General features: G+C 55.7%; 1 protein-coding gene across 2 annotated transcripts in view; it reads right to left on the minus strand.

Moving 5' to 3' along the window:
• Window positions 1–21,704, minus strand: part of PHACTR3 (phosphatase and actin regulator 3) — a 101,565-nt gene that overhangs the window by 35,657 nt on the left and 44,204 nt on the right. For both annotated transcript variants that reach the window (XM_047852204.1, XM_047852205.1), the window contains exon 7: window positions 7,311–7,464. In XM_047852204.1, the coding sequence (XP_047708160.1) occupies window positions 7,311–7,464 (154 nt within the window). The remainder of the gene's footprint in view (window positions 1–7,310; window positions 7,465–21,704) is intronic.

Raw genomic sequence — 21,704 nt, forward strand, 5'->3', positions numbered from 1 at the left:
CCAGGGCGCCCACCCTGCCTCCCGAGTCCCCTAACTTCTTGGAAAGGCTTAGTTTTCTCCTCTGTATAAATGGAAAGAAGACCCGTCTTCCTGGGTTCCTGCGAGATTGAATCAAAAGAGGGAAAGTAAGTGACACTTACTGCCCGGGGCCAGCACTTAAAACTGAAAGCGCGCGGGCGTCCTTAACCGTCGCTCCCGTTACACCGTGCGCACGACAGTCTGCGCCCGTGGGCATCATTTCCAGGACACGCCTACTGTGTGACACGCGAGGGCTGGGGGTCCTTAAATGGGGCGGAGTCACTGACAGGGTCACTCACAGAGGTGAGCTGGGCTCCCGTCTGGAGAGATGCCCCCCACTTCGCGGAGCCCCCCACACCCGGCACCCAGCAGGTGCCTGTGCCGGGGAGCCGGGGACAGCGGCCGCTTCACCCGCGACGGCCCTGGGAGCGCCCGGAAGAGAAACCATTAAAGGTCTGGAAATTAAAGAAAATAAAACAAAACAAAAACACCCATCGCGCTTCAGGCTGCTTCGGCGGAGGGCACGTTGCCATGGCAACCAGGGCTGAATTATTCAGCAAGTGATAGCAGCAAAGACCCTGCAAGGAGGCAAAACAAAGACAAAGGGATCCAATTAAACCGTGTCTGTGGGGAGACAGCAGCTGACCCTCCTCCCGGATGCGGATGCGACTTCTCAGCTGCCTCCCTCTCTGGGTCCTGGGTTGCTTTTCTGTTTGTAAACCTGGTGACAAAAGTCACAGGACCTCCTCCGTTCTAGTCCAAGGTTTAAGATGCGCGACAGACTCAGTGAGTAACGGAGGAAACCCGGTCCAGGACATGTGTTTCGGGTTCCTCGAAACTGGGGGCCTTCCAGGCCCTCAGGCTGGTTTCTGGCACCCGCCTCCTCCCACCTCCCCTCCTGCACCCACAGGCAGGGGTGAGGGGGGGCGGGGGGGGGGGCGGCCTGGACTCCTCTTACACCAGGTGTCCTCGTGATGATTTTGTCCTGGTTTTGAACCACGTATATACCACCACTGTTTACTATTTTTCCTTTAGATCAACTCACGTAACGCTCTATTTTGAAAGAGAACCTGGTCTGTTTATTACATAGAAAACCATTATCATTTGGCAGAACTAGAAGGCAGGTGCAAAAATAGTACAATAAGTGACTCTATTCTTGAGGCACCTGGGGGGCTGTCGGTTAAGCACTGACTTCGGCTCAGGTCACGATCTCGCGGTGTGTGAGTTCGAGGCCCGGGTCGGGCTCTGCGCTGACAGCTCGGAGCCTGGAGCCTGCTTCGGATTCTGTGTCTCCCCCTTTCTCTCTGTCTCTCTCTCAAAAAAATAAATAAACATTTAAAAAAAAAAGGAAGTTTATTCTGTACCTCTGGGTAGGGAGGGATTTTTTAAACATGACACAAACAGCATGAACCATAAAGTGTATTGGAGGTCGGCAAACTCTGTCCCACGGGCCGGGCCGCTATCTACATTTGTAAATACAGTTTTCTCAGCACAACGCCACACGCAATCACTCCACATGGGCTAAGCCCACATTAGTGCTACAGTATCAGAGTCGTGTTGTTGCAACAGACACTGTAGGGTCCACAAAGCGAGAAGCATTGACTTGCTGGCCCCTGACAGAAAAGCCCGCTGATGCCTAAAGAGTACGATTGGGGGGCGCCTGGGGGGCGCAGTTGGTTAAGCGTCCGACTTCAGCCCGGGTCACGATCTCGCGGTCCGTGAGTTCGAGCCCCGCGTCGGGCTCTGGGCTGATGGCTCGGAGCCTGGAGCCTGTTTCCGATCCTGCGTCTCCCTCTCTTTCTGCCCCTCCCCCGTTCATGCTCTGTCTCTCTCTGTCCCAAAAATAAATAAACGTCGGAAAAAAAAAAAAAAAAAAAAGAGTACGATTGGTAATCCAACGACCTTACCGTGAAATACTTCTGCACACGGGAAAGTATGACCTAAATGAAAGCACGAGCCCCAGAGAACGGCTGTGTAACTCACCAAACTGAGGAAGGAGTCGAAGCCACAATTTCCAAAGCAAACTCCTAAAATCATTAACACAAAGAAACCTGCCGGTGAAGTTCATGAAAAGAAGAAACAACCAAGGAGCCAACAAACACTGAAAACATGTTCAATCTCACCAGAAATAAGAGAAACAGAAGACCAACCCTCACGCGAGTGCACATCCCATTGAGGAAACCAGCAGCTACGCAAGCCAAGCTTGATTAATGAGCATATTCCCTCGGCCACCTGATCGGTTCAGCGATGAGCATGTGACCTAAACGTGTCCAGGGAGCGCCTTCCAACCCTTTGGTCAAGGTGATCGCTTCAGGAATGGGCTCCCATACAGAGGGAAGCCTGGAGCTTCCTGGACCAGGATGTGGAGCAAAATAGCCAAAGAATGAAGCCACACGGAGCACAACCAAGTCAAGAAACAGAAGTAGACCAACTCTTATCGACGCCATAGGAGCATCTGGATCCAGCCATGCCTGCAGCATACTCAGGTACAGTAAGCCCCACAGGGCAGAGAGTACCTCCGTCTTGTCTGCTAGGACACCTCACACCCAGCAGCGTGTCTGGCACGTCACAGCTATTCGGCAAATACCTGCTGAGCGCATGACTGCGTGAATGTGGCCGGTGCACCAACGGAAAGGGGAAGTCCGCAAAGACGTGGCGGAGAGAGGGTCAAGACAGGCCGTTCCAGGGGCACCTGGGTGGCTCGGCCGGTTAAGCAGCCAACTCTTCATTTCGGCCCAGGTGATGATCTCACGGTTTGTGAGATCGAGTGCTATGTTGGACTCCGCATTGACGGCTTGGAGCCTGCTTGGGATTCTCTCTCTTCCCCTCTCTCTGCCCCTCCTTTGCCCCACCTTCTCCTCTCAAAATAAATACATAAACTGGGGGGAAAAAAAAGATCATTCCAGCACACCTGCAGGAGACTTTATTCAGGACGCACACCCCCCTCCCCGTGGCTTCTCATTTGAGGCTCAGAACCACCCCCACCGCACCCCCCACCCAGGTGAAGAGTTAGGAACTCTCTTCTCCTTTACTTAAAAAAGAAAAAACTGGGGCGCCTGGGTGGCGCAGTCGGTTGAGCGTCCGACTTCAGCCAGGTCACGATCTCGCGGTCCAGGAGTTCGAGCCCCGCGTCGGGCTCTGGGCTGATGGCTCAGAGCCTGGAGCCTGTTTCCGATTCTGTGTCTCCCTCTCTCTCTGCCCCTCCCCCGTTCATGCTCTGTCTCTCTCTGTCCCAAAAATAAATTTAAAAAAAAGTTGAAAAAAAAGGTCTTAAAATAAATAAATGTTGAAAAAAAAATTTTTTAAAAAAAAAGGGGCGCCTGGGTGGCGCAGTCGGTTAAGCGTCCGACTTCAGCCAGGTCACGATCTCGCGGTCCGGGAGTTCACGATCTCGCGAGATCTCGAGTGATCTCGCGTGAGTTCGAGCCCCGCGTCGGGCTCTGGGCTGATGGCTCGGAGCCTGGAGCCTGTTTCCGATTCTGCGTCTCCCTCTCTTTCTGCCCCTCCCCCGTTCATGCTCTGTCTCTCTCTGTCCCAAAAATAAATAAACGTTGAAAAAAAAAATTAAAAAAAAAAAAAAAAAGAAAAAACACATAATGAGAACACGGGACTCAAGGCTATCACTGATGAGGCTGAGGCCAGGGTGAGTGAAAGGAAACTGAAGGTCGTCAGGCACTCAGGGGGGCCGCAGACCGAGAAGCCCCCTCAACGGTGCCTGCCGTTCGGAAGCACAGACTCTCCCATTCACGTGAAACGCTGGAGCTAGACGTCCACGGCGGCCTGGGGGGTCAGTCAGTGCTGGGACTATAGCCCCGGCGCCCGGGAGCCGGAACCCAGCAGCCTGTGGCCCCACTGCGGGGCCGGGAGCCCGGCCCACAGGCACAGGCAGTCGGGGCTCCGCTGAGGCAACGGCCATCAAAGTCCCCGGGTGGTGGCACCAAGTCCCCAAATCATCCCAGGACGTGGAGACTGTCCCCACTGCCTCCCTGGCCCACGGTCTGACATTTTTTTCCACTGTACCAGCAGCTCCCCAGAGGGGTACAAGAACCTCCCTGCCTGCCGTGGGTGAGGTCTGGACACCCCACGGCCCGCCCACGGCACCTGCAGCACAGCTGAGGCCAGGCATGGCGACACCCCACGTGGCCGTGGACGTGGCTGTGCCCGTGCCCTCAGGTCCCCCTCACTCAAGAGGCCTCTGGCACAGCATGGTGACTACAGCCGCGACCCTGAAAGGGGCCTTGTGACACCCAGGAGGAAAGGCCTCGGGGCCCCACAGCCGGGCCCAAGCTGCACCTCGGACAACCGCTCACACCCGACACCTGCCATCTCTCTCGGAAATGCTGGTCCAGACCCCTCTCCTCAGGGGGCCTCTGGGACACCCCCCGGCAGCAGGGGCAGACCTTGGTCTGGGGCCCTGTGTCCACAGGGGTCCCCTCCGCCGGCCCAGGCCTCCTCCCCGTCTGTGATAGCTGGACCCCTCCCGAGGGGTTCATGCATTTGCTTCCTAGGCTTCCCTCCCCGCTCCCTCCCGCGCATGTTCCTCCGGCATCTGCCCCACACCAAGCAGGGGGACCAAGCACAGGGGCGGGGGGAGGGGGGCGGTTCAGCCACACAGGAAGAGGTCTGAGGCCGTGGCTCTGCAGGAAGGCGCGAGCTGTCAGGAGCGATCTCCGCTGCCCAGGGCCCCTCACACGAGTAAATTAAGTCTTTGACGCGTGACCCAGACTCAACGATAACGGCTTGAGGGGCATCATAGCCTCATTCGATCCGCTAATACGGGCTCACACTGGTGGCTTGCCTCAGCCCACCCCTACCAGGCAACTTGTTAGAATGTTCCGGTCTCGGGTCTGGATGGGGCTCACCAATCTGTATTTTTTTTTTAATTTTTTTCATGTTTATTTATTTTTGACAGAGAGAGAGAGACAGCGTGCGAGCAGGGGAGGGGCAGAGAGAGAGGGAGACACAGAATCCGAACTGGCTCCAGGCTCCGAGCCGTCGGCACAGAGCCTGATGCAGGCCTGAAACCCAAAGACCGAGAGATCGTGACCCGAGCCAAAGTCGGACGCTCAACCGACTGAGCCCCCCAGGCGCCCCATCAATCTGTATTTTAAGAAGCTTCCCCGTGGGGTTCCTGAGCCCCAAGTAGCCACCAGACACCTTGACGGCGGTCTGTGTCACAGGCACCGTTGGCCACAAGGCTTAGAGATGACGCAGGAAGAGGCCCCAGCTCGCAGAGGTCAGCAGCCCAACCTGCCGAGGGGCAGGTGCTGTGTAACACGCCTTCCTTACGGGATCTCCCAGAAACAGACAATGACCTTGGAAGGTCAGCATCCCACCTTAAAGATGAGAAAATAAGACCCGGACAGGGGTAAGGTCACCCCGGACATCAGTGTAGAGTGGAATTTGAACCCAGGTCTGTGTGTGTGACTCCAAGTGTCTAGGACCCCAGCTTGGGGCCCCTGTGCCCTGCTGAGCCGGTCCCTCCTCTGCCATGGGCCTGGCAGCTGCTATCACCCCATTTTACAGGTGAGAAAACCGAGGCACAGAGAATCCTAGCACCTGGGGGCTGCACATTCCCCGCCCTCCCCCCCGACAACATTCAGTGAGGGATTTCAGCGGAAGATGGGCCCACCGGGGCCCACGCTCCCTGGTGCAGAGCGGAACAAGGGCTGAGCCACCCAAAGAGCCCCGTGCCTCAGGCAGAGGAAAGACCCCCGGGAGAAGAAGTCCAAGTTGACCTTCAGATCAGTGCTTCTTGACCGGGACGATTCTGTCCCCCAGGGGACACTCAATGTCTCGAGGCATTTCTGGTTGTCACAGTTGGGTGGGTGGGAGCAAGATAGGAGTAACCCCTCCCCCCCACCGGGTGGAAGCCAGTGTTGCTGCTAAACGTCCTAGCCTGCCCAGGACACCCCACCACAAACTCACCCGGCCCCAAATGTCAAGGCTACCGGGGCTGGAAGACGCTGAGGGTGGCCCACAGACCAGCAGCACTGGCGTCCCCTGGCTTGTCTAAACACAGAACCCCAGGGCCGCTGCAGACCTGCTTCATCGGAACCTGTATGTTCCCGTGGTCCCTGCAGGTGACCTGGGTGCAGGGGTCAGTGAGAAGCGCCAGTCAAGGGCAAATCGAGGGTGAGGCACGGGGACAGCTGGTCCGCCATCGGGATGCCATCCCTTCCTGCTCTGCAGGACCAGCTTCTGAGGGTTAAAGGGGGAACGGGTAGGCTGAGGGAGTCCGGGACCCTGTCCCTCCAAGCCCAGCCCCGCCCAGGCCATACTCCAGAAGGTACAGCAGGGAGGTCAGGGAGATGGCAACAGGTGTGTGCCAGAGCCCCATTAATACGTCCTTTCTGACACCCGCACCCAATCCTGGGGCTACGATCCAGAAGGCTCGAAGGGCCTGATTCCCACAAAAGCCCTGTGGTTCATGTTCAGCTGCTCTGGGCCAGCTTCGTGGCAGGGGCCGCCGGTGAGAGTGGGACTGCCCCGTGTGCTCTGGCCCCCGGTTTTTGGGGAGCAACCTAGAAAGTCCTCCAATGCTGGGCCCACCACGCGGTCACAGCCCATCCCCCTCCTGGTAACAAAGCATCCTGTCCCACGGCGCATCCCTGGACCCCGGCAGATCCCAGCCACAAAGACCCACAGCTCCACGCTGTCCGGGCCCATCACACAGCCAACCCTAGTGACCGCCCTAGGGGACGCCTGGGGGCTGTAAAGCAGAGGGCGCTCACTCGTGGCTCTGGGTCACAGCCAGACAGCAGATGGGCTCAACTTGGTGCACGCACTGTCCCCCCAGTAGATTCCAGCTTTCCTTGAAAAACTTAGGCGATCTGGCAACACGGATGCACATTCCTGCAGGAAGGTGGCCTGGTGGAGGCGAAAACAGAGCCTCTCCCCCAGGTCCGGGACGCCCACAAGGCATGTCCTGCCCACGCTGTCACAGCCCCTCCCAGCCGTGGCCCCTTCACTCCTTCAGGGGGCTCGCTGGCCCTCTACAGACCGGTGCTCTCTGCTGGGGGCGATGTGCCCCCCCCCCCCCACAGGCAGGTGGAGATGTGCGGGGACAGTTCTGACTGTCCCAGGAGGATGTCAGGCATGAAGACAAGGACGGCCCCCAGGACAAAGGACTGTCCGGTCCCCAGCGTGGACGGTGGCGAGGCGAGAAGTCTCGGTCAGAGCCCCGTCTGGGAGCCCTGAGACGGCGCAGGGCAGGGAAGACAGGGCCTCAGCGGGGTGCGGGCTGCGAGGGGGGCCCCCGCCTCTGCCTGAGGCGACAAGCCACTACTTACTTGGAGAGTTTCATCTCAATCTGCTGCCGGATTTCCTGTCTCTCTTCGTCAGTCCTCCTGGGGAAAATGTTCCGGTCTTCCAATTCCTGCTTGCTGGGCCGATTCCGTAGCTTCACCGCCAAGAGCTCCTTCTTGCATTTTCTCGGCAGTGTTCCTGAGAGCCGCCGGAGGGACGGGAGGGAAGGGACAAGGACACAGGTATTAGTCGCGTGCTGGCTTGCCGACCTAGCTGCCCCCCTGCTGCTCGAAGGAATCTGCACCAGGGCAACGGGGATGTGTCTGTCAGCTTGTGGCGCCTTCGGACGGGCAGGGGGGCGATACCGGGAGAGAGTGATGTCACCGCCTGTGGGTCATGTGTTCCACGGGTGGGCGATCCATCACAGAGGACCTCCAGGGGCAGTCCTGCTTGACACCTGTTCCCCCAGGGTGACTATGAATGGCACTCAGGCTTCCTTCTGAGTCTGGGCTATAACCATGGCGGTCCCCTCCCCTCCCCTTTCCCCTCAGGGTCCACTCTCCCCGCTTCCCCAGTCCCGAGAGCAGCCCACCCCGGGGCCGTCGGAGCAGGTCTGCCCCCCACAGGCCACCCGGCTCTGCTGGACCGTCCACAGCCGGCCCTGTCCCCACAGCCAGCCTCCATCCTTCTCAAAGGGGCCCGCGGGGACTCCAATCACCATGACGCCACACCGTGAACTCCCCCTGGATCTGAGCTCTTCCCCGTCCATCAATTTATCGTCTCCTTCACCAGACTTTGAGGTCAACAGCAGTGTACCCTCCGCGGGCCCCGGAACAGCGCTGACGCAGCATGTTACCAGCGAACACGGAGCGAAGGAAAGGGTGGGCTGACTCCGGGTCCTCAGGCTGAGGCTGATCTTTATTTCCACACACGCCCGGGATCAGCCAACATCCGGGTGCGAGTAAGATCTTAGAGGATGGGATGTCTAAATTAAGAGAAGTGGGCTTGGCCGTGTTCACGGGCAGAGAAGGATGGCATGCCAGGAAACGGCGATGTGCGGAGTCGGTGAGTTTCTGAATGAGACACCCCCCTGCCCCCCGCCCCTGGCAGGTAACTGCAGGTGGCGGTTCTGCAGCTTTACCAGGACATGGATTTCAATCTGGGGGTTCAGACCATCCCCCAACACCCCCTGGGTGGAGGCAAAGAAAAATGGCTCCCCGAGAAAGCCGACGCCTAGCGTTGAAGACGGGGGTGCAAAGCCAGAAATGAGTCTCAGAATGTGACATTTCACAGAAGTTGGGGACAAAGTAAGACACAAAAATTGGGGGCTCCGCTGAGGTTTGAATTTCTAATATGAGCTTGTTTGCTATGCTTTATAGAGAAAGAGGAACATAATGACTCCCCAAACCATTCCAGCGAGGGCTCTAGCCTGAATTTGTTTTAATAGCTTTATAAATGGCTAGAGTCCTACATTTATAGGATCACAAAGAGCCTGAAGGAGTCACATGCATTTTTTGGTTAGTCTTTACTGTGTGTTCTGGGGGCAACTGACAGCTTTGGTGGCATTCACGAATTAAGGGCATCGCAAAGGTCTCGGGACAAATCCTTCATGAATGTCAAGGGTCTAATACGCGGCAAGAAGGGATTGCCATTTTCAGAGACCCAGAGTATGCTCAACTATGAAACCACACTGAGTGTGGCTTAATCTTTTAAGCTTTTGATAACGAAAGTCTTTTTAAGCCCATGGCAAATGTCTTGGGCTTATTACAAACTTTAATCGTATTTGTTCTTAACTGAGAAAAAGAACCTTCGTCAGAGATTTCCAGATGGAAATGAGAATTCGCTCCACCTAAAGTCCCGGTGCCGGGAACAAGCAAGCCGTTCTCCCAGCCTCTCTGGGCACGGCACGGGCACACAGTAGGGCCACGACGAAAACTTAGAGCCTGGTATCAGGTCTTCTCTAGCGTGTCAGGAGGTTACTAGGTTTTGTTACTGAGAAGTCAACAAAGGAAATTTCCAAATAGCTTACAAATGAGGCTTTCCACGAATCTGGCCAGCACTCCCACCCAACCTTCAATTGGGTCAATTTGGGTTTTTTGTTGTGGTTTTAATGCTCACTTATTTATTTACTTTTAGTATTTTTTTATTATTTATTTTGCGAAAGATACGGAGAGCAAGTGGGGAGGGGCAGAGAGAGAGGGAGACACAGAATCCGAAGCAGGCTCCAGGCTCCGAGCTGTCAGCACAGAGCCCGACGCGGGGCTTGAACCCACAAACTGTGAGATCATGACCTGAGCCAAAGTCGGACGCTTAGCCAACTGGGCCACCCAGGCGCCCCTAATGTTTATTTATTTTGAGAGAGAGACAAAGACACAAAGAACACAAGCAGGGGAGGGGCAAAGAGAGAGGGAGAGAGAGAATCCCAAGCAGGCTCTGCCCTGTCAGCGCAGAGCCCCACGTGGGGCTCGATCTCACCAACTGTGAGATCGTGACCTGAGGGGAAATCAAAAATCAGACACTCAACTGACTGGGCCACCCAGGCGCCCCCAGAATCTCTCTGAACGAGCACACATCCCAGAGCGGTCCGACTCGGAGAAGATGTGAGGCTGAGGATCCGAGGTCAGGAAACCTTTCTGTCCCGACCGTGGGAGGCAAGCAGTCCTCCCTCCCCAGATGCCCCCAGACGCACCAGTTTCCCTGTTTTGACACAGAAAAGTGGGACAAGCACAGAAAACCAGATACAAGGGTGCTCGTCCAGCGTCATTTATGAAAGCAAGAAATTAAATAAACCAAGATGCCCAGGATGACACCTGTCAGATGATGGCATATCGTATGTACCGTGAGCCTCTGCAGACCCATCGACAATGGTGGCCTGTAGGTCACTGAGTGTCAGAAAGACATTCACAGGATGCTGCTGACGACAGCAGGGTGTATGGATGTGTGTGTGCCATCCCCAGAAACATGTCTGTAGATGTGTAGGTGCCGAAATTTTAAGTACATATGACATTACAATTGGCCTAGGGAGGTCAAGAATTCCTCATTTTCTGTACTAATTTTGCTTTTTGGTATTGTGTTTTTTTATCATAATTTCCTTAAATGAAAATGAACAATTATTTAAAGAGAAAGAACACTGTTGAGCAACATCAGGATAGATGGGAGAGAAACTGTCTCCTCCATAAAAGCAACAACTGGAAAAAATGGTCAGGGTCGCCTTTTCCAGAACTCTGTACATAACCCACGGCCGCAGCCACACAGGGCAAGTTCATCCAAGAGGAGGAGGCTGAGTCTCTGTGAGAGGGTCTCACTCGGTCTACGGTAACATGCTCCTCCCCCCCAGCCCTGCGGTGGTCTTGAACTCTGAGAGTGTGCAGATCTCGGCGGAGACCGGCCGCCTGGCGGTCAGCGGAGGGAAAATACTCGTTTTCTCGCTCCCGGAGAACTGCCACCATCTGACTTGTCTGCTGGCTCCCCCAAAGTCCCCACGGGCAAGGCTGGCTTCTGGATGTGGTCAGAGCTCACCTGCCACAAAATGTCTTTTCCCTGGGTGCATCTGTGGGAACCAACACTGTCTTTCCAAGGGCAAGACTCTCATCTACCTTCGGACCGGTCCCGCCTAACACCCTATGGAGTTCTTTATTGGCAAAAGCTAAAAAAAAAAAAAAAAAAAAAAAAAAAAAAAAAAAAAAAAAAAATCAACGTAGAAGCCAAAAACTTAAGTAAATTAGGAGTCTGATGGTACCAGATCTAGTTCGACTCTGGTGAACGTTGGGGGTGCCTTTCCAATGTGCAGCAGACAGGGGGGGCAGAGGAGGTAGGGTGGGGTGATGCTGCCTGTCCCCTGGTGCCACAGTGGCCGGGACAGCACTGGGTGGCACTGAGAGGGCCCCGGCTCAGCAGGCAGCACCTGCTCATGGGCACACCAGCAGGTATGTAACTGCCAATGTGCCCCAGGCCCCTGTCTCGTCAGCTCCCATTACCTACCCCAGTGGGGCAGAGGGTACCTTTAGAGACCCAGAGGTGGTCGGCACTCCCTTCTTTGTGAAAGGCTCCCTTCCCTTTCCCCATAAGCCACCACTCCGGTCGGCTGTCCTCCCACCTTGATGGCCACGTCTCAGTCTCCTTTGCTGGCTCCTTGATGTCTCCCCACCTCTACATGTCCGTGTGTCCCAGGACCCTCTGTCCACACCCGCTCCCCACATGACCTCCTCTGTCCCATGAGACACTAAGGCCCGACTGCTAACGGCTCGGGATTTCCATACGTGGTCTCACCTCCTCTCCTGTACTCCAGGCTTGCTTTCCAGGCTTCCTTCAGGACGTCCCCCGCCCCCCTCCCCCCGTCCCTATCAGGCACCTCAAACTTCGGCTCAGGTCATGAGCTCATGGTTTGTGAGTTCAAGCCCCATGTCAGGCTCTGCACTGACAGTGAGGAGCCTGCTTGGGATTTCTCTCTCTCTCTCTCTCTTTCTGCCCCTCCCTTGCTTGCTCTCTCTCGCTCTCAAAATAAATAAATAAAGTTAAAAAAACAATTTAAACCTAAGAGTTGCATTCGGCACAAATAGTCTGAATACCCTCCTGGAAGGCAAAAACTCTCCGATGGATAACAAAGCAAGACCCACCTCTATGCTGCCCACAAAACACATACTTTGACTATAAAGACACAAACAGATACGAGGGGAAAGACGCACAGCTCTGAACCCATCGAAGGAAAGCCAAAGGCACTCGTGAACATCACGCAAGGTAGATTTCTGAGCCAAGAACCTTCTCAGGGATCAAGGGCGATCTCAGAGTGAGAAAGGGACGGCTTCATCCGGAGGACGGACCAGTGCTAAAGATTTGTGAACCTGTTGAGAGGTTCAAAACCGAAACGCAACACCTGACAGACTGAGAGAAGAAACAGAGAAGCCTCAAGGCACTGTTGGAGATCTCAAGACCTCTCCTGAGGAAGTGACAGAACAAGGAAGGCGAAGTGGAAGGGAGTGGAAGACACGAGAGCCACTAACCGGCCACGGGACCTGCTTGACATTTAGAAAAACCCTGCCCAGGACAAACGCTCTCTTCCTGCGTGTGCGCACGGCGGCTGCCAGAAAACCACACACACGCTTAGAGGCAGGTCCTCATACGTGTGAAAGTGCTCCCTCCAGTCGCAGAAAACACACTCTCTGATTAGAGTGAAATAAAACTGGGAATTGGTGACAAAAAGCTCTCTAGAAAAGTACCCCCATCTTTGGAAACTAAATTAAAAAAAAATCTTCTGACTAACCCATAGTCCCAAGAAGAAATCAAAAGGGAAATTAGAAAGTATTGTGAAGCAAATAAAAAATACAATATATCAAAATGGTGTTGGGGGAGATTTTACATCATTGAATACCTATCTCCAAAAAGAAGAAAGCCTTCAAATCAGTGCCCTCATGTTCCATCTTAAGACACTAGAGAGAGACGAACAAATTAAACCCAAAGAAGCAGAAGGAATAATAAAGTTCAGAGCAGAAAGCAGTGAAAACTGGGGGCACCTGGGTGGCCCAGTCGGTTAAGCATCTGACTTCGGCCCAGGTCATGATCTCACAGTTCATGGGTTCAAGCCCTGCATCGGGCTCTGTGCTGACAGCCCGGAGCCTGGAGCCTGCTTCGGATTCTGTGTCTCCCTCTCTCTCTGCCCCTAAACCACTCACACTCTGTCTCTCTCTCCTTCAAAAATAAACGTTAAAAAAATAAATTAATTAAAAAAAAGAAAGCAGTGAAAACTGAAAATACAAACACGATGAAGGAAATCCTTGAAACCAAAAGCTGGTTCTTTGAGAGGAGCAACAGAATTGATAGAACTTTAGTCAAACTGATTGGGGGCGGGGGGGGGGGGGCGGAGAGAGAAAGAGGGAGACAGAGAAATTACCAACATCAGGAAGACGAGTGGGCTCTCCATCTGATTCTATACCATCTACCAAGGCTCACTCAAGAAAAAAAAAATACAAAACCGGAATAGACCTTTATCTATTAAAGAAATAAAATTTGTAGTTAAAACGCTTCCCCCCTCCCGCCAGACAAAAACACCTGCAGGCCCAGAGGCATACATTGACAATGAAGCATGCAGTAAGTAATCCAATTCTGCATAAGTTATTTCTGGAAGTTGAAAGACGGAGGAGGAAGGGGGGGGGACTTTAAAACCCCTGCTACGAAACTAGAATTCACAGTGATGTTAAAACCAGAAAAGATATTTGAATCAAAGAAAAATTAAAGACTGACAACCCCACGAACATGGGTGTAAAATTATAAACAATTTTTGCGAATCAAATCCGAGGATTTGTAAAAATGACAACAACACCATGACTGACAGGGGTTCAAGGTGGCTTAACATTTGGAAAGCAATCCAGATAATTCACGACAGCGACACACTTAAAGAAAACCCATCCGATGACCTCAGGGGACCACCCTGCACCTACAGGGAGCTTGCCCCAACTGTCGGAGCCGGAGGGGGCCCACCAGGCCCCAGCCACCCACGAGGGGAGGCACCAGAGGGACCACGAGGCTCACAGACACAGGAGCTGTCCCAGGTCACAGCGGAGAGCAGAGAGCCAGCTGGCTGCCTTCTGGCTCCCACAAGTCTGTTCCCTCAGCTCCAAAAAGAACAGGTACCTGCAGACAGCTTAAGCCTAAAGCAGCGGTAGGGAGGGAGAAGACGCCCTTTCCGCCCACGTCTCCCCTCCAGAAGAAACCACTACTATGTTCTAGGAGCCTTACTTCCACGCCTACTTCTCTACAACCAACCACTTACTCCGACTTCGCTCTTCCGTCTTACAGCAGTGGAATCACACCGCACCTGCCTCGCTCACACATTGGGCTCCGGTTCCAGATCAGGGTGATTCAGTCCGGCTCCTGGCCTTTAAGGGCCACCAACTATCCCAGAGAGTGACGGTCGCGTCACCCCCCGGAACGGACACACAGGTGTTCCTTTTGGTCCTCTGGCCACAGCTGCAGGGACTGTCCCCCCTCTGTCCCCCCAGCACAGGGGTCAACGCTCCCATCCCCCCAGTTCCTGGGAGGGGGATTCCTGAGCCAAAGTGGGGCTGATTGTATCTCTGACAGGTTTTCGTCCCCCCACCCGCCCTGCTTGCCTGGCCTGCGGCTGCCACCAGAGCCACCGTCTCCGTGCCTTCCTGGGAAGGAGGACGACACATAAATGGGGCCGTGGATACATACGAACATATGGCTGAGAGGCTCCGCGGCGACAGACAGACAAGCCAGCCATGAGAAAGCTTTTTCTCAATCAGTCCCACGTTGGAACTGATCCTAAGGCTGTAATTACGGGGACGCACAAGTCTGAGCTCCGAGGATGCACCGCCTCCTGCCGCTAATGCAGCCGCTTCCCAGCCGGAACCGGCCATCCTGGAGCCCGCCGGGCTCGGCCCGCAGGAGCTCGCGTGCGGGAAGCGTTGGCATTTGAGCGGCAGGGGGCGGAAAAGGGGGAGCAAGGAGGGCTGGGTGCCAGGAGAGAAACGAGGATGCCAGGGGTCCCCCGCCCGCCCCAGGTCCTGGTTCACGAGCCCCTGCGTGAGAACGGCCCCCCAGCCTGTCTCGCACGAGAAGCTGACACTGTGGGGCCCTTTTCAATTGGCTGTGAAATTTCCATTTCAGCCACTGTATCTTTTCTGTCTACAATTTGCATTCAGCTCCCTTATAGTTTCTGCTTCTCTGCTACGATTCTCCATCTGTTCCTCCATCTTGTCCTTCAAGACCCTGAACACACTTCTAGCAGCTGCGAATTTATTTTGGTTTTGAACGTGGTCCTTCATGACACGCTCCCTGCTCCTAAGACTCGGTCTCTCTGGACTTTCAAGAGACCATCCGTTGTATTCATCCAAGGCTCTCCGTGGACTGGGCTGGGTCCCCCTGCATCCCCCGACCTGCAGCGTCAACATCCAGGGCTCTCTGTGGACCGGGCCGGGTCCCCCTGCACCCACCGACCTCCAGCGTCAACATCCAGGGCTCTCCGTGGACCGGGCTGGGTCCCCCTGCACCCCCCGACCTGCAGCGTCAACATCCAGGGCTCTCCGTGGACCGGGCTGGGTCCCCCTGCACCCCCCGACCTGCAGCGTCAACATCCAGGGCTCTCCGTGGACCGGGCTGGGTCCCCCTGCACCCCCCGACCTCCAGCGTCAACATCCAGGGCTCTCCGTGGACCGGGCTGGGTCCCCCTGCACCCCCCGACCTGCAGCGTCAACATCCAGGGCTCTCCGTGGACCGGGCCGGGTCCCCCTGCACCCGCCGGCCTCCAGCATCAACATCCAGGAACCAAGGGAGCAGAGAGCCAAGGAAGCAGGGAGGGAGCTGGGGTGGGGGGGGGCACGGGGTCACGCAGAGCGAGTCTGGAGACCGGTGAGCACGGGGACCACACACAGAGGGGGCTGTCTGGATGCCCCTCTCCTCCCGCCTCGGGGCCGCAGGTTAGGAAGTCCGCCACTCTCGTCCACGGGGCCCCTGAATTCCTGCCGTGCCTTCCCAGAAAGCACGCGGTGGAGCAGCCTGCCTTCTAGAACTACTTCCTCCTCCTCCTCCTCCTCTATCCTGTTCAAAAGGAGACGGCACTTCCTAAGATTTCTCAGCCTGATGGGGGAACCCAGAGACCGGCATCCTGGGCTGACGACCTTCCCCAGGAAGAACACGTTTTCCGGTGTGTGCTTCACACGTGAGCTAGTGCTGCAGTCGTGTGGATTCCCGTATTTCCACGTCCCCAGGGCCAAGCCTGGTCTCAGGGAGGAGCACGGGTGCCGGTCACAACGAGGAGCTCGAGGGTGTCCTGCCTTATCTAGCTGTCCACTTCCTGACCCCAGAAACTACGAATACGTGACCCTACCCGGCAAAGCGACTTTGCAGATGTGACAGAGGACCCTTAGATGGGGAGAGAACCCTGGATTAGGCAGCGGCAGCCAATGTAATCAACAGGGTCCTTCTTGGTGGAAGAAGGGGGCAGGAGAGTCAGCATCAGAGTAACGAGACGCGAGAAAGTCACCACTAGCCACTGCTGGCTTTGAAGACGGAGGTGGGACCGCAAGACCCGGAACGTGGCAGCATCAGAAGCTGGGAAGGGCAAGGAAGCAGATCTTCCCCTGGTGTCTTTAGGAGACAGAGCCGGCCGACCTTATGATCTTAACCAAGCGAGACCCTCAGGATTGCGAGATAGTGAATTCCTCTTATTCAAAAACATCAAGGACGGCGATGTGTTACGGCGGCAGGGAGACGAGACTAACGGGTCCCCAAAACTCTCATCTCTGAACTGTATCCTTTCCATGTCTCTGCAGCTCCATCCTCATCTGGGCCCCAAAGGGTCTCGGGTTCTCTAACTGTCCAAGCGAGATACCACGTCCTTCTGAGGGAAACTGAGGCTCTAATGTGACCCCTGAGGCCATGCGCGCCGGGGTCTGAGCGGCCAATGACAGCTGAGAGCCCAGGGCCATCCTGCTGCAGTGGACCAGCCCCCGCTGGGGGATGGGGACGAGGGCTGTGGGGGAGGGGCAGGCGAGACAGGGAATCACCTAGAAGCCTTGATCATCACATGGGAAGGATATTCGGATTTCTGAACCAAATGGAGTTTGGGACTTAGACTGCATGATGCTTGGAGACCCGTATGAGCGAACAGAAAGGTCATGTGCCACTTGGGTTTCACCGGAAGGAGGGGATGAAGAGGGAGTGAGGAAAACAAGACCACGTGGCCCCAAGGATCACCCAGGTGCACACGCTCACTTGTGTCCCCCCCCCCCAGTGGCACTTGGCTTCGCTCACCACGCATGCAGAGGGTGCTTAATAAATGCTCTTGAGGGACTGTGAGGTCCCTGGTTGATGATGAGCCGGGCAAGTCTCCTCCTCTTGTGAGTTCCTAGTGCAGGGGACCCCTCCTCTCCCCTGAATTCTGAGCTAGCGGCCTCCCCCCACCCTCACCCCTACCCCCGCTCTGGCCAACCTATCCTGACTTAGCGCCCCCTGTCCGCCCCCCCGTCCCAGCACTATGGACTGAATGGAGCCCCCCTCAAAATTCACGGCTGAAGCCCTGCCCGGATATGTGCCTGTGTCAGCAGACAGGGCCTCTGGAGGGGATTAAAGTTAAGAGAGTATAAAGGCGGGGCCCCGATCTGATCAGACTGGTGTCCTTAGAGGAGACACAGAAGTTTCCAGGCCCCCCCTTGTGCACACAGAGGAAAGGTCACGGGAGGACACGGTGAGGAGGTGGCTATCTGCAAGCCAGGAGGGGGCCCTCAGCATAAACCACATCTCAGACCTCCAGCCTCCAGAGCTGTGAAGAGAGAAATACGTGATGTCTAAGCCGCCCCGTCTCTGGCATCCCATTACCGCAGCCCGAGCCAACTGGTATACCCTGTTAGCCTCCCTCTGCAGGCCCCCCCCTCGCCGGACCAGGGCCCTCCTCGCGGCCCCTCTCCCACCTTCCTCCCATTGCCCGCATCCTGACACAGCCTGGACGCCTGTCTGAAGCAGGGTCAGGACCAGTGGGTCCACAGTTTTGACGCATTTCCTCCAGGATGGGACGCGCGTCAGAGCATTTTAGGGCACAAGCCGGCCCGAGAGTGGAGGCTTCAGGGAGGAGAAATCGCACACGTCCTTGGCTTGTGCACATCCCGGGACTCATCCCTCAATCCTGAAATTGCATTGAGGGGGTCCTCCCTCGCCTGCCTGCTGTGGGCTGGCTGTAGGCGGGGCCTGGCCGTATCTCCTTGCTCACAGCACAGCGGGAGTTTGCCGATGGATGACAGAGTGACGCTCCCAGCAAGACACGAGAGAGAGCGGTGCTCCAAGTGGCTCCTTCCTTCCCCTCTTTGCCTCCGTCAAAACGGGACAATACCCTCGTGAGGCTGCCATGGGGACCAGGTGGTGACAGCTTGGCAAACCACCCGGCAGGAAGTGACGGCTCTGAGAAAGTACGGCTCGGCTGCTGTGGGCCATCACTGGGTCTGTGAGCCCCTCCCCCACAGCGCTGCTCTGTGCCCAGCAAGGTTCACCCACAGCTGACCCTCCACCACAGAGGCCACCAGGTTGTCCCAAAGGCCTGGCCTCCAGAGCACCTGCCCGAGTTACCATCTGCAGCGCCACCTGGTGTCCGCGGGGGGGAAATGGCCGGTGCCATTCAGGCAGGGAGCAGGCGCTGGCTCTGTGAAAGGGCCTGGCCCCTGGGGAGGACAGGGGAGTCCTAACTCCGCACAGGTGACTTCACAGGATCCATTGCGAGCAGCTTTGCACACGCCCTCTGCTACATTTAAAACAGGATTCAACGAACACACTACATCTCAGCTTTTGCTTTTCACTAAATGTGACCCCCAGGAGAGGGTCCCGGAGCCCGCAGGGCATCACCCCTTCTTCCAGCTCTGCCAGAGCAGGAAGTGCTCACCCTCCCCACTCCCCACACCCAAGTCCACCCAAGCCCCGCCCAGGGTCCTGGGATTTCCCACCCAGACACGCCCCCTTCTCTGACTCCTTCCTTTCTGCTGATAGGCAGCTTTTCAACTTTAGCCAGGAGCCCCCCGGACAGTCTGGTTTATCCTTAAAACGCTTGGCCCAGAGCTGGGACGTATAGTACTTGTTGAATAAACAACAAAAGCATTTGTAAAAGCTTTAAAAAAAAATTCTACTTCTTACACTATTTCACATCAAGGATGAACTCTGGATCAAGTGCATCACAGTCACCCCCCAGCCCTCCCCCAACACGCACACTTGTGTGCTCAGGGACCTGCCAGCTTCTGGGCCTCCCTCCCAGGATTCCATAGGTCAGGCTGCGGGAAGAGACAGAGTGTGAGCAGGGGAGGGGCAGAGAGAGAGGGAGACACGGAATCCGAAGCGGGCTCCAGGCTCCGAGCTGTCAGCACAGAGCCCGACGCGGGGTTCGAACCCACGAACTGCGAGGTCACAACCTGAGCCGAAGTCGGACGCCCAACCGACTGAGCCCCCCAGGCGCCCCTTCCTTACCATTTCTGTGTACATTTTATGACGTTTACAATATACTCACATCATACCACTCATATAGTTTACAAATAACATACATATATCCGGGGTGGACTGTTTTGCCCTCTGCTACTGGGGTGCACCATCAGAAAACTTTATGAACTTCTCTTTACACTGTAGGTTCCAAATGCCAATCTGGTCACGCTCCCACTGAGCAGTGTCTGATAGGCGCCCCATCCTCAGGGGGAAGCCTGGCCCCTGACCGTCACCACCTGTCAGCCCACCACAGCGGTCCTGTCTCGGTTCGAATTATCATCTGGATTCACCAGACCGTCACGGACCCTGTGTCTCCCTCATCTGCTCAGGACAAAGGAGTTCAAGGGGCCAGTCCTGGTAGCAGGTCACAGAGCTCCCAGAACTGTCCCCACCCCCCCAGGTGATGCCGTTCAGGAGGGAGAAGGATCTGGCAGGTGTGGGAGCCGCCCCACAGCCCCTCAGGGATCGCTTCCTCCAATCCCAGCTCCCTGGGGTGAGTTGCCAGGGTCCCCTCAAGACTCACTCCACTTGGGGTCCAGGTGCTGCTGCTTATTTACTGACTTTCCAAAACAGATGCAATTTGACAAATAGGGTCCTTTTTTTTTTTTTTTTTTTTTTTTTTTTTTTTTTGCCATTAGCAATATTGGCTAGTGACCCCATGGCTGGTGTCCTTAGCCTTGTCGGGTTACCCGGGGACTGGGAAAAGTGATAGAGAGTAAGACCCTCCCTCATGCGCACACCTGGGCCCCAGGCAGCCCCACCAGCTTCCAGAATGTGCCCACCTCTGCCGAGTCTCAGAGACACTGCACACTTGGCAACTTCTTCTTTGTTCTTCAAACCCACAGCAAACTCCTCTGCCAACCCTGTGACATCCGCCCCCCACCCATCCTGCTCCTAGCCCTAGGGTCTGCTCCCTGGTTTGGGCTCTGTCAGGCTCAGTTGGCACCTGCTCAGTGTGACTGAGTCCTCAAGGCAGGCAGGGGACCTTTTCAAAAACAGCCTTTGTCTGTTCGCAAATGATAAAAGCAAACGGGCCCATTCTGAAAAGCAGAACAGTAAGAAACTGTAACAACTTCCTCAATCCCTTCCGATTGGGCGGTTTCCCAGCCCTCCTCTCGCCTCCCTCCCCAGGAAAGGGTGCTGAAGGCAGTGGGGGGACTGGGGGCTCCCTGCTCTGCCTGGAGAAGGGAGTTCACACAGCCCTCACCCAGGCTTCCCACCCCCGGTCAACGTGCAAAAGGCACAGGCGTATCGACCTGGCATTTCCTTCCAGGACTTCCTTCTAGAGATGCGCTCACCACACTGCCTGAAACAGGAAACAGACCAGACGTGGTGCTTCAAGCCCGGCGACAGGGATCCAGACGCACCCAGAATTCTCTCTCTCTCGGTCTCTCTCACACACACGCAAACACACAAGCCCTCCCTCTGGGGGCCTGGGCACCTGCGGGAGATGCTCTCACCCACCTGTGCTGGGCCAGGTGGCCACAGCTGCCCTCGCTCCCCGGCCCTGAGCTCGCAGGGGGGAGGCTCTGCCCTCCCGGTTAGTCCTGGACCCTGGCAAACAGCTGTTTCTTTCCAGATCTGCTTAGGAAAGAAGCAAACAGGGAAGAACCACAGTAGCACTGTTCTCCTGAACTTCGTGACAAGTACAAAGTAGGTGCAACCTCTACGGATCCAGGAGAAACTCGGGCACCCCAACACTTTCGAAGATTACTTCCCTTGGCACTTTCTACAAAGTTTAGGATCACAAGGACTAATGTAGTTTTTACTACTCAAAGAACCGGAAAGAAACAACATGGGGAAGGAGCGAGCTCCCACATTGCTTTGGGAAGCACCTCACCTCCTACTCTGCCTTCTAGAACTTGAACTAGACGCCACAGAAGGCGCGCAGCGGGCGTGCTTTCTGCAGGGACCCGGGGCTCCGGTCCCAAGGCTCCCAACGGGGCCCCGGCCCACGACAAAGAGGGGCAAAGAAACGCGCGTTTGTGTGTGTAGGGGTTTTGGCATTCCTGCTTTACGTTGAAATGATTTGTTAAGCACAGGTACACATCATTTTTGTATTTCCAACTTTCAGCAGCTATTTCGCCCAAAACACACTCGGTAAAAAAATGCCTGCTTTCTCTGGTTTACTCTTCCTTACAATATAGAGTATGGCTGTGTGTGTGTGTTGGGGGGGGGGGGTATTTTACACGGGTAACAAAACAACAATCTTCCAATCCTTTCTGTCGCCTGACAACACACTTTGGATGCACTTCGTGTTCCAGAGCTGGAACATTCTGTGAAGTACCTGTGTCCGCTGCAGATATGGGGGAAAGCCTGTTGAACTGGTCCCTGACCGATGCCCAGTGGGAGGGTTTCAGGGCTCCTATCGCAGTGAGGACACAGGGGACGTCCAGATGCACCGGTGTCTCTCCCCCACGGGTAGCCGCCCTCCTCTGTGGACATTCGCCAGCATCTGGAGACAT

The sequence above is a fragment of the Prionailurus viverrinus genome, chromosome A3 (assembly GCF_022837055.1).
Source record: "Prionailurus viverrinus isolate Anna chromosome A3, UM_Priviv_1.0, whole genome shotgun sequence".
NCBI lineage: Eukaryota > Metazoa > Chordata > Mammalia > Carnivora > Felidae > Prionailurus > Prionailurus viverrinus.